This window comes from Oncorhynchus mykiss, chromosome 1 (assembly GCF_013265735.2).
Source record: "Oncorhynchus mykiss isolate Arlee chromosome 1, USDA_OmykA_1.1, whole genome shotgun sequence".
NCBI classification, from domain to species: domain Eukaryota; kingdom Metazoa; phylum Chordata; class Actinopteri; order Salmoniformes; family Salmonidae; genus Oncorhynchus; species Oncorhynchus mykiss.
In genome coordinates, this window is record NC_048565.1 from 77,339,061 (window position 1) to 77,357,070 (window position 18,010).

General features: G+C 40.3%; 2 protein-coding genes across 4 annotated transcripts; one reads left to right on the plus strand and one right to left on the minus strand.

The window, feature by feature from the left end:
• Window positions 1-593: 593 nt before the first annotated feature.
• LOC100136692 (Cdc2 kinase) lies at window positions 594-6,483 on the plus strand. 3 transcript variants are annotated; one of them, XM_021606416.2, is made up of 8 exons: window positions 594-778; window positions 1,263-1,305; window positions 1,513-1,669; window positions 3,464-3,587; window positions 4,158-4,328; window positions 5,337-5,500; window positions 5,738-5,879; window positions 6,118-6,483. In XM_021606416.2, exons 2-8 carry the CDS (start codon window positions 1,269-1,271, stop codon window positions 6,229-6,231), a joined length of 909 nt encoding a protein of 302 aa, XP_021462091.1. In that variant the 5' UTR covers window positions 594-778; window positions 1,263-1,268; the 3' UTR covers window positions 6,232-6,483.
• Window positions 6,484-12,946: 6,463 nt separating this feature from the next.
• tmem26a (transmembrane protein 26a) lies at window positions 12,947-17,721 on the minus strand. The gene is made up of 6 exons (XM_021612553.2): window positions 17,462-17,721; window positions 16,644-16,740; window positions 16,453-16,542; window positions 15,488-15,696; window positions 14,978-15,057; window positions 12,947-13,860 (listed from the first exon to the last, which is right to left on the minus strand). The coding sequence occupies exons 1-6, from the start codon at window positions 17,653-17,655 to the stop codon at window positions 13,466-13,468; spliced, it is 1,065 nt and encodes a 354-aa protein (XP_021468228.1). The 5' UTR covers window positions 17,656-17,721; the 3' UTR covers window positions 12,947-13,465.
• Window positions 17,722-18,010: the final 289 nt, after the last annotated feature.

Sequence of the window (18,010 nt, forward strand, 5' to 3'; positions counted from 1 at the left end):
TGCAAGTAGCTGTTTGGTTGGGTCTTTTGTCCATTTATTAGCAGCAAAGATATAAACATAGTAACATAGTAAAAATTCCATAAAAGCATCCCAGAGCATAAAATTATTTCGGTGCTCTCCATACTTGTGCATCCCTAGTATGCCTACTTCCGGGTCATCTGTGTGCTTTAAATACATGTCCTCTACTGAAAATATTATGTGGAAGGGCCGAGTTTGGGAAACGCTGTTGTAGCCTATTTCCACTAATAGAATAGTGAGGTTATTTATAAAAAATATTTGATTTTACTATGACCAGTGATGATTATTATATATTTTTTTTTAACAATTAATGAATATACTGGTAACCAATCTACATTTCAAACGATTTGAAGTTGAACCAATATGGACTTTTTATTTTTGAAATGTCTGACAAAATGCTTTTGAGTGAAAACTGTTTTGCTAACAAGTTATTTCAATAATCAGGCAAATGGAGGTACATTCCCCTAAAAAAAAATCCGAATTATTTATTAATCCATAAATATTTCCCGACACCGTCGCGCTTTGAAACCATAAAATCCCGCTTCGAGCTGGACTCCTCCCGATTGGTGCTTTTGAAAGACAGCGAGCGACGTGATTGCTTGGTTTTGAAAGCTTGAAGCGCCGCGGCCAATTCGAAAAGAATGCACCCACTCAGTACTGTAACGTAGCTGACTGCAAGAGAGCCACACTCATTTTCCACCCAGCTAGTTAATTTAGCTACAGTCAAGCTACACAACGATATTGGAAGGTAGCTATATATGTATGTGTCACATTTTTAGCTACAAGGTTTGTTTGGTCGATTGTATTGTAGCAGTTGTCATCATGGCATTTACAATTTAGCTAACTCGCTTGCATTGAGGAAACATTTGCACAGCATGTAAAAACAAGGATATTTAAAATTATTACTAAAGGTGTCGCGTCACAAAGTAATGCATGATTTTACTGTTTAGTTTTTGCTATCGAATAATGATGCTAGTTAATGAAATGTCTATCTAGTTGAGTTGTCTAGCTAGCTACGGTAACGTTAGTTAAATTAGCCACCTAACGTGTTAGCTAGATCTGTTTTTTTACATTCGCAGACTGCATGCTTAATTTCCTATCACTTTTAAGTTGGACAGTTAACACGTTTCATAGCTAACGTTAGTGCTAACAAAAACAAACAGTTTGCTATTTTTGACTTGTCGTTCATTTGAAATGGCATGATTGGTTTGTTTTGTAGCAAACCTAGCCTGTTTTTTTCCCAGGGAACAATGGACGATTACGTGAAAATAGAGAAAATCGGAGAGGGTAAGTTGTGTAACTTTGGTTCGTTAAAAAAATAAGCTTTCGTTTGTTTTCCCCAAAACTCCACTCGGAGTCAACTCTAGCTAGACTTATGTGCATGTCATTTGATTGTCTTTCTTTAGTTATGACAACCTATTCACTACCTTATTCATCACGTCAATTACTAGCTACACACCATAGTAAAGAATGAGTTGTGCCTGTGATTTCCAGGTACCTATGGGGTTGTGTATAAAGGCAGACACAAGACGACAGGCCAGGTGGTGGCAATGAAGAAGATCCGTCTGGAGAGCGAGGAGGAGGGAGTGCCAAGCACGGCTGTTAGAGAGATCTCTCTTCTCAAAGAGCTAGCGCACCCTAATGTTGTACAGTATGTAACAGCCTGTTTGTGTCGGTGGGGTTCTTAAAGTGTTTACAGTAGCCAGGCAGCAAGAGAAGTAAACATGTGGTTTGTCTTATCAGTTAGACTTAGACATCGTTATGCCAAAAAGGCCAGGTCAAGTCTAGTATTTGTCATATCATATTTATCTGTCTAGTGTATACATACAGTTGAAGTCAGAAGTTTACATACACCTTAGCCAAATACATTTAAACTGTTTTTCACAATTCCTGACATTTAATCCTAGTAAAAATCCCCTGTCTTAGTTCAGGTAGGATCACCACTTTATTTTAAGAATGTGAAATGTCAGAATAATAATAGTGATTTATTTCAGCTTTTTTTTCTTTCATCACATTCCCAGTGGGTCAGAAGTTTACATACACTCAATTAGTATTTGGTAGCATTGCCTTTAAATTGTTTAACTTGGTCAAATGTTTTGGTTAGCCTTCCACAAGTGTCCCACAATAAGTTTGGTGTATTTTGGCCCATTTCTCTTGACAGAGCTGGTGTAGCTGAGTCATGTTTGTAGGCCTCCTTGCTCGCATGTTTTTTCAGTTCTGCCCACACATTTTCTATAGGATTGAGATCAGGGCTTTGTGATGGTCACTCCAATACCTTGACTTTGTTGTTCTTAAGCCACTTTGCCACAACTTTGGAAGTATTCTTGGGGTCATTGTTTAATTTGGAAGACCCATTTGCGACCAAGCTTTAACTTCCTGTCTGGCTTCAATATATCCACATACTTTTCCTCCCTCATGATGCCATCTATTTTGTGAAGTGCGCCAGTCCCTCCTGCAGCAAAGCACCCCAACAACATGATGCTGCCACCCCCGTGCATCACGGTTGGGATGGTGTTCTTCGGCTTGCAAGCATTCCCCTTTTTCCACTAAACATAACGCTGGTCATTATGGCCAAACAGTTCTATTTTTGTTTCATCAGACCAGAGGATATTACCCCAAAAAGTAAGATTTTTGTCCCCGTGTGCAGTTGCAAACCGCAGTCTGTCTTTTTTTTATGGCTGTTTTGGAGCAGTGGCTTCTTCCTTTCTGAGGGGCTTCAGGTTATGTTGATATAGGACTCATTTTTACTGTGGATATAGGTTCTTTTGTACCTGTTTTCTCCAGCATCTTCACAAGGTCCTTTGCTGTTCTGGGATTGATTTGCACATTTGGCACCAAAGTACGTCCATCCTGAGCGGTATGACGGCTGCGTGGTCCCATGGTGTTTATACGTGTGTGCTATTGTTTGTACAGATGAACGTGGTACCTTCAGGCATTTGGAAATTGCTCTCAAGGATGAACCAAACTTGTCGAGGTCTACAATTGTTTTTCTGGGGTCTTGGCTGATTTCTTTTGAGTTTCCCATGATGTCAAGCCAAGAGTGCTTGAAGGTAGGAATTGAAATGCATCCAGGTACACCTCCAATTGACTCAAGTGATGTCAATGAGCCTATCAGAAGCTTCTAAAGCCATGACACCATTTTCTGGAATTTTCCAAGCTGTTTAAAGTCGGTCAACTTGGTGTATGTTAACTTCTGACCCACTGGAATTGTGATACAGTGAATTATAAGTGAAATCTGTCTGTAAACAATTGTTGGGAAAATTACTTGTGTCGTGCACAAAGTAGATGTCCTAACCGACCTGCCAAAACTAGTTTGTTAAGACATTTGTGGAGTGGTTGAAAAACAAGTTTTAATGACTCCAACCTAAGTGTATGTAGACTTCCGACTTCAACTGTAAATAAATAGCCTATGTTTATGTTTCCCATGTGTTTTGTTTCCAAACAGGCTTCTAGATGTGCTGATGCAGGAGTCCAGACTGTACCTCATCTTTGAGTTCCTGTCCATGGACCTGAAGAAATACCTAGACTCTATCCCCTCGGGCCAGTACATGGACCCCATGCTTGTGAAGGTATGGGCCCAACTGAGGGCATGACAGCCATGAGGCACACAATCCTGTTTTGATGTCTTTTTTTCCCACCCCACTATCTGCTCTTGATACTACTGAGTACTGTGAAACTTCAATTAAACGCAAAGTCTCAAATAGCCACCTGATCCTTTTAATAGCCGGGTATCTGCACACATTCGGCAAATAAACAGTCGAAATGAATTGTTTGCGAGGTTACCATGAACACAGTTCGGATATTCTCACAAAATTATCAGGGTGAAAGCGAAGGAGATGGAACACCACTAAGTGACCGTAGGGCCTCTGACTTTGCTTTTAGTACAGGCTGGCTTGACAAATTGGGCTTTCAGTCAGACTGCACCCTACTGTTGAAACCAGACACCTAGCTCAACTAGAAGACTCTTTTAATAGGTACCGGTTGTGCTCAGTGATTGAAGCAAATAAATGCCCAGGCTATTCATTGAAAGTTTTACGGTATACCAACTTAGTGTTTTAGTCCAAGTTGTCAGACTAAACCAATTGTTTCTCGCTCGTAGGTTCATTTTAACCCTCTGTTGCAATCTCCCGTCCATCCAGAGCTATCTGTACCAGATCTTGGAAGGCATCCTGTTCTGCCACTGTAGAAGGGTCCTCCACAGAGACCTGAAACCTCAGAACCTGCTGATTGACAACAAGGGAGTGATCAAGCTGGCAGACTTTGGGTTGGCCAGGGCTTTCGGGGTGCCAGTCCGGGTATATACCCACGAGGTAAGCCAGAACACCACGTAGTTCATTTCCAAAGAGCAATTGCAGTAGTGATGGGAAGTTGGGCTATTTTTACTGGCTCAGATCTTTTCAACTCATTCGGTCAAAATAACAGATCTTTCGACTAATTTCGTTAATCTGGGCTGTATCACAACATCCGGCCATGATTGGGAGTCCCATAGGGCAGCGCACAATTGGCCCAGTGTTGGCCGGGGTAGGCGGTCATTATAAATAAGAATTTGTTAACCTTTAATTAAGTAGGCAAGTCAGTTAAATAAATACAATTTTGATTTAGTAATACCCAGAGCACGCAGAAGCCCCTACTGGCAAAGGATGAACAAAAAAACTAGATAGAATCATGATTCTACAAGCCTCTCGTTCACCATAGGTGGCTTGTTATTGGACCTGTCATTTGTGACAGACTTGTATGTCTTTGCTTCAGACAATGTACATTTGTGATTGCTAGGCATACAAAATATATTGTTTACTGATACCTTTTTTAAATGAGGTCTAGTTGTGTCCACAATCAGTATAGATTTTAACCGAGTGTTGCGCAAAGGCAGGCTGTGAATTTTGATTCTACAAAGCTGTGTCCATCGAGTTAAAATTCAATAATCAATTAATATCATAACTTATAGCATGGCGCAAGAATGTATCAGTTCTAAACATGTTTTTCTCCTCTATGCTGCCTGCATCATGATCTATTTTCCCTAGCGCGCATGATGGACATTTGCTGGTCGGAGCATGTCTCCGGAGGCACTGAGGCGGAGGAGCGCATATTAACCCTGTTGTAGAATTCATTGCGGCCAGCAGGTCCAACGAAAAAACTGAAACGAACAAGTTACTCTGAAAAATTAATTTGGAGTCTCAAGTCATTAAAAAGTTGTTCAAAAAGAATGAATCGTCCGCCAGCTGCACGTCACTAATTAGCAGGTAGCTTAACTTTACAATGCTATCATAAGGGGTGTATGCACACGTTAATAAGGTCATTAACTGTGTCTTTGTGTCCAGGTTGTGACACTGTGGTACAGGGCTCCTGAGGTGCTGCTGGGGGCCCCACGGTACTCCACCCCTGTGGATGTCTGGAGTATCGGGACCATCTTTGCAGAGTTGGCTACAAAGAAACCACTTTTCCACGGAGACTCAGAGATAGACCAGCTTTTCAGGATCTTCAGGTCTATTTGCATACGAGTATACCATCTGTAATATACCCAATCCTACTAGTAGCAACATCTAGGTTGGTTAATCAATGTTTGATGCTAGATTAGGACATTTGCTTGATCTGTTGTGAGCAATGAGCCATCCCAAATTATTGACACACAGACAGTCAACAGACGATTGCTCCATGATGGACATACCACATTGGCTTGGGTGAAGTGTTTATCAAGCATCATTGTCTCCTCCTGTTTCAGGACCCTTGGTACTCCCAACAATGACATCTGGCCAGAGGTTGAGTCTCTGCCTGACTACAAGAACACGTTCCCCAAGTGGAAGTCTGGGAACCTGTCTTCCATGGTGAAGAACCTGGACAAGAAAGGCATTGATCTGCTCGCTGTAAGATTTCACCATTCTCCTTGATTTTATTTAGATTGAAACATTGTTGCTGTAGAAGCCCTGTGCTCACATGTCTTTTTCAAGCGGCTGGTTGTGTTTTTATTTTGGATAGCATTAGTGATATTGAAGTGACCTATTGTTCCATCAGCCCAGCAGTAGCCTTTAGGATACATATGACCATGTCCCACCTTCTGTAGAAGGTTATGAAGTGATTTAGTTTTTTCTCCCTCTCTTAAAGAAAACACTAATCTATGACCCACCCAAGAGGATCTCTGCCAGACAGGCAATGAGCCATCCATACTTTGACGACCTGGACAAAACCACTCTACCTGCCAGCACGGTCAAGATGTAAACGCCACACAGCTCAACTCAAAGGACCTGAAAAATAGTACAATTATGGAAGCATATTGATCGTCTGGTTTTGTTTGTATGTTTTTTCTTTGTTTGTCCTTTTTCTGTCTACCGGTAATATTAATCATTATTCTGTAAATAGCGTTTAAAAAAACCAAAACCGGTTTGGATCTAAAGTGACATGTACTAAAGGTTACATTCAAAAGTAGTATTTTTTCAATAAAGTGCACTTTTCTAGATCTGTTACTTTTAAGTTGTGTGTTTGTAATTTTTTTTATTTGGGAATAATAACTGTTGCAGGATTCCTGCGTTGTTTGATGCTTTCAAGTGTATTTTTTTGCCAGGCATACCGTATCAGGTTTTAACATTCTTCCTCTAGACTTGTTTAAAACCAGTACCAAACCATTTGTTTTAAGAGCTGGAGTAAGAAAATGTATTATACTGGGATAATTTTTTTTTTTTACCTGTTCCTCCAACACAGTATTTTGTCTGGCTGGTAGAAGGGAACTCTGTTAGATTCCTTTTTAGAGCGAGTTTTAGTTGGCCAACCTATACTGCATTTGTTTTAAAGTTGTGTAATGCTTTTCTTGACAGTTGCATATATTCCCAAACTGGAATTAAGTCTGTGTGCATCCTGCATGGTTTTACTTGATGTCATGCATGGTCCTCCATTGAGGCGGCATATATAAGCGTGTTGGGCCAATGACCCAAAGGTTGCAGGTTCGAATCCATGAGCCGACTTGGTGAAAAATCTGTCTGTGCCCTTAAGCGATGCACTTAACGGTGGTCAGTTGTGGATGTCTTCCCTGGCAGGACGGGGGTTCCCCCGGGGAGGGTCCCCTATGTTACAGTTTTTTTGGATTGCTTACACACTAAAATTAAAAGTAGTACACTATTATCAAAACCTTACACTCAAGAATCAAAACATCAGCCCATATCTGCACAACTATAAGCACATTGTTAACCTCACACTTGTTGCAAAACTATACACACAGTGATTTGCAAAAGACTAAACACACTTAACATACATTACACACAATCTATCATGAAGTCACGTCCTTGCAATACCAAAGCACTGACTGTCAAATTACCACACCGTCCAACCAATTGGTTCAACACAGTCATCAGGTGTGCAAACACTCGTTTGCTTAATTGTAGACACACCACTCAGGTGTATAAGCACTATAAAAAGCAGCAGGTGAGTTCATCGGTCTTCAAGCACAATGGAAAGAGTCAGAGAAAGAGTAAGACGAGGACGAGGAGAAGAACGAGGAGGAAGAGGAAGACAAGAAGGTGCTCATAGAGGACCGAATCTGACAAATGAGATCCGCGCAACACTGGTTGACCACGTTTTCAACCACGGCCTGACACTGAGGGAGGCTGGACTGCGAGTACAGCCAAATCTAAGCCGATATACAGTGGCAAGTGTGATGAGAACATTTCGACTGGAAAATAGGTATTGTATTGTTTTTCTACATAGGATTGAGGGTCAGGGACGACAAGGGGGAAGGCCTCCTATGTTCACAGAACAGCAAGAGAGGGAGATAGTAAACATGGTTTTGGCCAACAATGCTATAACACTCAAGCAGCTCCAAGCTAACATTGTCAATAACCACGCCATTTTCAACACTGGCACGCATCCTAAAAAAAAACATATTCAAATGAAGCAAATTTATCGAGTGCCTTTCGAGCGCAATTCCGAAAGGGTGAAACGAGTGCAGCATGATTATGCAGTGGTTTGTATTCACTTTAGCAGTGTGATCTTGCATATTGTCTCACAATCTTTTACTGTACTGTAATATGTATACTAGATCTACACTGAACTACACAATTTTGCCTGACACTGTTTTACGAATGGATGGAGAGGAGGTCCAGCATGAGTTAATTTACGCAGATGACGCTGGGTTCAACCTGACGAGAACACGAATGAGGGGAAGAAACATCATTGGCCACAGGGCTATAGTCAATGTCCCAGGGCAACGTGCAGCCATTACCCAGAATGGGGTCCTCCACCACCATGCTCATATGGGCCCTTACAACACAGCCCTCATACTTACATTCTTGGACCAATTGCACAACATAACAGCAGCAAATCAAATCGATCATATGCAATACATTGTTGTCTGGGACAATGTGTCTTTCCACCGCTCTGCTCTGGTTCAGATCTGGTTTCAGCAACATCCACATTTCACCGTCCTATATCTTCCACCATACTCTCCATTCCTCAACCCTATAGAAGATTTTTTTCTCGGCATGGCGGTGGAAGGTATATGATCTCCGTCTCCAGGCTGAGGTACCCCTCATCCAAGCCATGGAGGAGGGCTGTGACCAGATGGCGGTAGCTTCAATGCAAGGATGGATTCGTCATTCAAGACGTTTCTTTCCAAGGTGTCTTGCTAATGACAACATTGCCTGCGATGTTGATGAAATTCTCTGGCCAGATCCAGCTAGGCGAAGAGACAATGTCTAGTTATTTTTTTATTTATTTTTTTGAACTTACAATATGTAAAGTGACGTTTGATTACAGTATTATGAATCTCCATGTCAACATTTTGGGCGTGTTGAGAAATAAATGAGTTTCTTCAGTCTGCAACATTGGTCTGGTGTAGTGTTTGGTGAATTTACATTATATTTGTACTTTGTTGATAGTAGCCTACTCTAATCATAGGGAAGTAGAAGTGCTAAAAGTGTTTTAGGTTTATCACAGCAGAGTGTAACTCGTGTCAACAGAGTATAGTAATGTGAAACGTGTGTGTTTCATATGGTAACAAAGTGTGGTTTTTAAAAAGAAGTGTATAGTTTTTACAAGAGTGTTTAATTTTGCAAAGGATCTGTAGTGTTTTGCTACTTGGGTGTGTGGTTGTGCTAATTGTGTGTAGTGTTTTGAAAACACGGGCCCTGTTTTGAAAATCGTGCTTAAGCAATCCAAAAAAACTGTAAAAGGATGAGTTGGAGACCAGGAAATGACCACATTTGATTTTAATAGCATCAAATGCCCATTGTAGCGGTTCTCAATATCAAATAGTTTCTGGATGACAAGTGCCTTACTCTAATAGTTTTTTCCGTAATTGTTTATAAAAATGTGATATTGTTTACAAGCACGCATTCTCACTAAACTAGCAGGATAGTGAATGCTGATTGCGGGACCTTCACAAACTTAAGTGAGTGATGACTATAGCTACAGTATGTTCAAGTATATTATTTTTCTGGGTTTATCTACCTCTGTTAGTGATTTCTTGCCTCGCTGGCATGCTAACTTGCTAGGTAATCAATCCTCCGATGACATATGCGATGTTGACCATAACCATCGAATTAAGTGTTAATTTGCACCAGCTGCATTTGAGGTTGGAGGATTCTCTATTCACATCAATGTAAACCCCTTTCTGGTGCAACTTTTCATGACACGGCCGTGAAATTGTTCTATTGGCAGAGTGGTTTGGAACTGTATTTGTTATTGGCCTATTAACTTATACCACCTGGTGATGTCACCTGGCAAGCCAAAACGCCATCCATGCAAAATAACACAGATCACATTTTTTTCACACTTTTACAGTGTTTCATCAGCTGTTGTACAATATGATACAGAATGTTGACTGCACTGGGTTAAGCAATGTTCTAAAGTGGACTAGCTCATTGTATCCTACCATATTTAGTTAAGTGATGCTAGTGTAATTCCGATATCAGGATAAATTAAATAGTCTGTCTTCCAGATACACATTTTGTGCCTGACTGGGCAGGTTATTGGACAATGCCTAGAGAAGTGTAGGAATTTTATAAAATAATCTCTGATTTTCCTCAGAATTTGTTTATCTGGAACGCTCCCCTTGTGCCTAATTGATCACTGTTGTGCAGGAAGAGGTATTTTCTTCGTTTCCTTCATGCATTGGGCTAAACTGCAGGCACTTCCAACAAAGAAGCACAGTTGAGTGGGAGTGAAGTGAATTCACATGAATACTGATTTGTTATGTGGCATTCTAGATGCTTGGTCTTTTGTATTCTTGGCCTGTCACTCATTGTTTATAAATGGCAAGTGTTGAAAATAAAACAACAGGCTTTCAATTTAAAAACAAAAGGCTGTTGCATGAGGCATAGAATAATGTATTTCCATTGAATATATTCAGTTTGTTTCTCATAAATCATCCTCACCCAGAATAAAATGCCATTTATACATTGACCTACATTCTGACAAGAGCCGTTAACATGAAAGTAATGTGAAGCGATATCTACAACGTTACATTTATCATACAGTATCTGGACTTCAGACCCAGAAGCGTTACAGATTGCGCGATAGATATTTTAAGACCATTTCCAATTGAGCTGACAAATACAGCCTTTGCCGAGAACATTGGCTTTAAATTTCAATCACGCTGTAACGCTGAACTTCCGTGATATGCATTGAATAGAGCCCCTAGTTTGACTGCAATGTTCTCACTGAGGACACCATAGAGAGAGAGTACAGTCATTATGTGATGTAAAGATAACCCAGGCTGTGACCCCATTTAGGGAGTGGTCGAAATGTACAACATTGTTACCCAGAGGAAAATGGGGGATGTCATGCTTTCTCAATTTGAGTCAGAGGAGGGGGAGGGTCATGTAATTTGTAATCAGTTAAATGTCATATTGCTCAAAGTTGCTTATTATATCTCAATGTGTGCCAGACGCTATAGGCCATGTGTATTCAACTCTTAACCAGCAGGCTCCAGCCCTCATAGGGTTTCTGTTCTACATGATAATGACTTGCACCCACCTGGTGTCCCAGCTCCACAACCTTCTGGTTACTTTGCCATGTAATGCTTAAAAAACAAAAACAGTTCTAAAACTGCATATCTAATGCTCTGGTCTGTCCTAGGGTTGAGGGTAAACAATAGGCATGTATTTTGCTGTCAAGTTTATGTTTTAATTATTAGTCCATATATTATTATTTCAGAGAGGTCCGACATTCTCCAGGTATCCCTCATCATAAATAACGTACAGGCTCTTAGGCGATGTGGAAGAATAGGGACAGACACTTACAAGCACCCAGAAACAATGCTCAACAATGAGGCTTAATTGATAAGGTCTTGACGTTGGATTGATTTGCAGCTTTTGTTAAAAATGAATGCAAACAATAAAGACCTCCCAAATCTGCTGTATGTTGATTACCCAGATAGTACAAATGGTCAAGTCTAAAATATGTTCATTGAATAAAACACTGAATACATTTTTTTCAATTATTGTTTTTTGTATTTTACGTTATTTCAATCTACCTGCATGGAAATAAAGAATATGAATACATTTAAACGAAGAAAATACAAATGAAACTGCCTGCCATTTCACCCCTATGAAATTCTAAGCTCAATTCAACCAGGCGTATTACAGTACAGTAACATACAGCGCATTCGGAAAGGATTCAGACCCCTTGACTTTTTCCAAATGTTGTTATGTTACAACCTTATTCTAAAATTGATTAAATTGTTTTTTTTCCCCCTCATCAATCTACACACAATACCCCATAATGACAAAGAAAAACATGTTTTTAGCATTTTTTGCCAATGTATTAAAAATAAAAAACTGAAATATCACATTTACATAAGTATTCAGACCCTTTACTCAGTACTTTGTTGAAGCACCTTTGGCAGCAATTAAAGTCTTCTTGGGTATGACGCTACAAGCTTGGCACAGATGTATTTTATTTCTCCCATTCTCAGCAGATCCTCTCAAGCTCTGTCAGGTTGGATCAGGAATGTCGCTGCACAGCTATTTTTAGGTTTCTCTAGAGATATTGGATTGGGATCATGTCCGGCTCTGGCTTGGCCACTCAAGGACATTCAGAGACTTGTCCCGAAGCCACTCCTGTGTTGTCGTGGCTGTGTGATTAGGGTTGTTGTCCTGTTGGAAGGTGAACCTTCACCCCAGACTGAGGTTCTGAGCACTCTGGACCAGGTTTTCATCAAGAATCTCTCTGTACTTTGTTTGTTCATCTTTCCCTCGATCCTGACTCGTCTCCCAGTTCCTGATGCTGAAAAACATCACCACAGCATGATGCAGCCACCACCATGCTTCACTGTAGGGATGGTGCCAGGTTTACTTCAGACGTGACGCTTGGCATGGTTTCATCAGACCAGAGAATCTTCTTTCTCATGGTCTGAGAGTCCTTTAGGTTCCTTTTGGCAAACTCCAAGCGGCTATCATGTCCCTTTCACTGAGGAGTAGCTTCCGTCTGGCCACTCTACCATCAAGGCTTGATTGGTGGAGTGCTGCATAGATGGTTGTCCTTCTGGAAGGTTCTCCCATCTCCACAGATGAACTCTGGAGCACTGTCAGAGTGACCATCGTGTTCTTGGTCACCTCCCTCCTGATTGCTCAGTCTTGGTGGTTCCAAACTTCTTCCATTTAAGAATGATGAAGGCTACTGTACCTTGGGTACCTTCAATACTGCAGAAATGTTTTGGTACCCTTCCCCAGATCTGTGCCTTGACACAATCCTGTCTCTGAGCTCATCATCATGGCTTGATTTTTTTCTCTGACATGAACTGTCTACTCTGGGACCTTATATAGACAGGTGTGTGCCTTTCCAAATCATGACCAATCAATTGAATTTACCACTTGGACTCCAATCATGTTGTAGAAACATCTCAAGGATGATCAATGGTAACAGGAGCCACCTGAGCTCAATTTCGAGTCAAAGGGTCTGAATACGTATGTAAATAAGGTATTTCCTAAAAACCCGTTTTTGCTTTGTCCTTATGGGGTTTTGTGTGTAGATTGATGAGGAATATTTTATTGAATCAATTTTAGAATAAGTCTGTAACATAACAAAATGTGGAAAAAGGGAAGGGGTCTGAATACTTTCCGAATCCACTGCATAATCACACCTTTTCCCATCGTCAAAAGCAACCCATTGGAAAACAAAATTGGGTAGATTTTGTCAGCTGTGGACAGTTACATTTGGCTGCCTACCTTTACAGTCATACTCTTTGTTTGCTAACAATTTTTTTCTTCTTCTATTTCACATACCTTTGGGGGTAAACTTCTAAGCCATGTCATTTTTGTCAAAGGGGTAAAAACATTACAAAAAAGTTAAAATACTGTAGAAAATCAGCTGAGCTGAAATTGAATATATGCTTGTGACTTTTAAACGGTTTCTGTCCCTCCTTCTCTTTACGCATGGAAATGTCAAGTCAGATAATTCATTCCAGCTTTTGAACTCACAAATCCTGTCCAATATTGAACTTGTGCATTGTATAAACAGTGCACTACGTAATGGTACTTTCTGTATTAACTTCCTCCAAAGCAGAGGCAGGAACCCTGTCTCTCTCCAACCTCCCCTCCCCATACTTCCTCTCCACCTCTACCCTACTACAATCAGGGATGTTACTGCTGCTTCTGGACCGGACTACAGGTCTGTAGTTCTGGCATATGACGGCCAGCCGGTAGAAGTTCAGGATGACCACCAGGAAGTTTTTAATGGTAAAGAACACCAACATCTGGTGGAAGACATCAAAGTAGGTCATGACGGTGAGCCGGACCACAAGGAAAGGGCCATCCTGGATGAATAGGCTCTCAATGATGCTCCATATGTCTGTGCTGTGCTTGGTCAGGAGGGAATCGCCTTGGCCTTCACCCTCGCTTTCTGGCTTTGAGTTCACCACTAAGGACACACACACAGACACACGCACACACACACACACACACACACACACACGAGTTGAGTTTCAAAAACTATTTTCACATATTGTTGTAAACTAGGGCTGAAGGCCTGAAGTATTTTCCATTGAGGTCTTCAACAGGCTAATTGTAGATATATAGAATTGCATATTCTAAGTGCAACCTCTTAATATTATGTGTGTTGAGTGGATGGTTACATATCCGCTTCTAGTAAATCATTTCAGGTTGTGAATAATTCAGTAGATAAGGTTAGGTCTGAGAACAAGGGAGGCTGCAATGAACTCTTTATGATCCTCAACCCTGAATTGTTTCACCACATGGCTATAATGGATTTCAGGAGGTCTGGGTTATTGGCAGTTTGCCTGTCAATAGCCTAATCCATCCGCCAAGCAATGAAGAACCAAAGAAGAAGTGAGCCTTAATCTGTTTATAAAGCTGACAGATCAAATCACTGTACGGTACGCAATATAAAAGTCCATATGTGTTGTTGCATTTTCCAATTTTAGCCATACTGATGATAAAACTGAGTTTCCGACTGTACTAAATAAAGTTTGCTTTAATCAATGGTGAGATCATTTCAGTTTGTGTAGGAAGTAAAAATGGTGATAGCAAACAAATCTGCTCAACTGTTTATGTAACAACATGGCTACGATAGAGCTAGTTTGCCTCCTTTCAAATGTTTAGCCAAAGTCTAAACAGATCCCATATTGAGTTTACCTAAAACATTATCAATACTCCACTGACAAGAGTATTTTCTGGCCACAGTCATGCTACAAACAGATAACTTGAGAAAGCTGGTGGGGCCATGGGGGGAGGCTCTCTGCAGGTCTGTCTACGACAGAGAAGGAAAGGTTTGCCTTCAAAGATGTGACATCCACAATGTTGTCTATGATATGGCTGTACCACTCAAAATGAACCCTCAAACCCACCATGAACGTCTTGGCATTAGCATATAAAATACATCAAATCTGTAATTCACCCTAAAGAATACGAACCTCAACATTCAGACAGATCCCGATAGCCTGTGTCTGTTGGCCAAAAGTCAAGGATAGTTAAGTTCACTGCTGATATTAATAATATTATGAAATGTAGAGACCCACCGGCCAGATGGAGAGGGAACTGTAACATGCTCCAGGTCCACACTGCCAAGATGATGTACACCAGCTGAGGGCTGTTTTCCCTGGGAGGAATACGGAACATACAGCTCAACAAGTCAATGCCTGTCCACTGTTGTTAACGGTTTTGTTTTTTAGGTAAATTCTAGGATTTTACATTGATGAATTCTCAGAGTGATTTTGAGAGAATTCCACCGCTGGTTGTTACATTACTGCTACAATTTAGTAGCTAGTAAGTAAAACGTTGCATGCGCACTTAGTAGTAACTTAGTAAGTGTGTAACTAGTAAATATTTAAGTAACACTGCAGTATTGTCGTTCCTTGTGATACAAAAATCTATATGGAGTCAAAAACTCAACACACCACTAAAGGCAGTTAGGTCACCAGATTAATGTGAGAACACTGGGATCTAGTAAAGTCTGCTAAAGGCTCTTAAATACTCTGACAAGCTTTTAGCCTCAGTCAGTAAAGTCAATCGAAAGGTCGGACACCTACTTGACATCAGACAGTGTTTCACTGGTGAACTCCAAGATGTCAGCTGCTGTGCCAACGAAGATGAGCAGGAGCTGGGAGAGCTCCTCCCGTGTGACCCCGCCCCCCAGTGGGAGGAGCCACTTCCCTATGATGAGTAGGATTAGAAGGACCTGATGGAGGGCCAGGATCCAGTCGTTGGGACAAACCGTGGACAAGAGTTGGTCAAGACCCTTGAATGTCAAGAGAAGGAACAGAGGTTCAAACCACAGATAATAAGCACTAGAAAATGTACTTTTGGAAAGCCTATGAAGGGAAGAAGAGACCGCTAATTACCCCCTAAGAGCCATGTCACTGCCATAGAAATAACCTTATATGTTAATAACGAAAAGTATACTTAGATGTCACTCTTGTTGACTGTGTATTCCCAAATACATCTGTGCAGAAAGGCCTTCTGAATAGATTTCATAAGGACTTGTCTTCTGAATATTTGCACGTTTATTTCTCGATTAAGATCAAGGGTCCTGGCCCTAATTGCAAGGAAACATTTGCACTAGACAAGCATTTCTGGGTACGCACAATGGCAAAAAACATTTAGTTAGAAATCATGACAAACACGAGGCTTCCCATTATACAGTCAACATCATAAGACTCACTTGATTCATGCTATGATGAAATATTGAGTGAATGGTCAGAATATACACTATATATACAAGAGTATATGGACACCCATTCAAATGAGTGGATTCGGCTATTTCAGCCACACCCGTTGCTGACAGGTGTATAAAATCGAGCACACAGCCATGCAATCTCCATAGACAAACATTGGCAGTAGAATGGCCTTACTGAAGAGCTCTGTGACTTTCAAAGTGGCACCGTCACAGGATGCCACTTTTCTAACAAGTCAACATATGTTTGGTCATGTAGTGTATATACAAAAGGGTAAAAGGCAAAATAGTCAAGAAATTAAAACCAGTTCCAGTATTTACCTTTAGATAGGTTTGAACCGTTAAATTCCCCACCGTTTCGTTCAGAGAAATCATGCTTCTCACATTTTCCCAAGAGTCCAGTTTCTTGCACTGAAATTAGATAAGTGAAGTTGTAAGTAAATGTTTGATAACTGTCATGCATACATTGAACATGGAGTTGTGGGATTTCTCTCCTTCTCTGTTTTCTGTACCTGGAGGTCACTAGAGTTGTGATGCTGATGATGTAGTTCCAGAATCCAGATGGATGGAATGATACTGACAAGGAACAACATAATGGCTGGCGAGAACCTCGGGTTGGAGGAGAAAATGAACTTTATTTATTAACTCTCTATTCCATTCACATGCATTTTAGAGATTCACGCACCTATCCAAAGTGATCCACAAATCATGGTCAATATTCTGTGTATATATATTTTTTATATCTTATGCCCACAGAATAGCATAAAAATGATAACGCAGTGAGAAAAAAAAATGCATGTAAAATTACAACAAAAAATGTGAAGTGCAAATAAAAAAACACAGTGGTAAAATAATTAACATCAACTAGAACCAACACATGCCAGAATGAAAATATTCCTAACCACTTTATCCTCTTTATGACTTTATCATAATGTTTGACAAAACAATCACATATTATTTTGGGAGCACAGGAAGTGTTCTCTCAGAGGGAGATGTGGGAGACAGACATGTCATTCTTCAGTCTAGGGGTACCACCCTATCCTAATTTGTCCCAGGACATTTTATTAGCACAATGGGATAAGCAGCTGGATAAGGACTCTCTAGGGAGGGGGAAGGGGGATGTAGTCAGTTGTACAGTAAAAAAATAAATGAATTGGGTTCTTCCCCAGAAAAAAATAATTTATCACTTTATCTTGTTAATTAGTCTGTTATGTCTTTAAGATTAAAATATCTGGATAGCCTGCACTTGACAAATTACGCACAGTATGATGATGTGCAAAACAGTGTACGAAGCCTACTCAGAAGACTAAATAAATGAACAACATCTTACCATTTATAATCTTTTCCCTTTCTTCTTTTCAAAGTTATTATCATTTCGACAACGAGAGGTAGAAAGAGGAATGTCATAAACCAGTAGATATTGTCATCTTTAACCAATGTCACTCTCCAAACTCCGATGAGTGAGATAAGAATGAAAAGCAACCTAGTAACTACCGCACACGAAAATTTGACCACAAACGCCATAATACTTAAGAGTAAAGATTCGACAGCTAGTGTCCCGTTATTCCTGAAACTCCCACACACAGCCACTTGTACTCCAGCAGCAGCACAAACATTGACGTCATTTTAGTATGGTAATATCAAAACTTCAAAATAAAAGCCTGCATTCCAAAACATTGCAATGTGGATAACGCATTCAAATGATACTGAATTTTAATCAATGGCCACTTTAATTGTGCCAAGAAAATGCTATAGGTAATTTATGAAAGCAAATAAAAAAATATGGTTTTCAAAATAGACCAATAATGAAAAAATACAATGTTGACATACATGTTGAGAATATTGGTCTGTAGATCGAAAACTTTTCTACCTGTTTCAG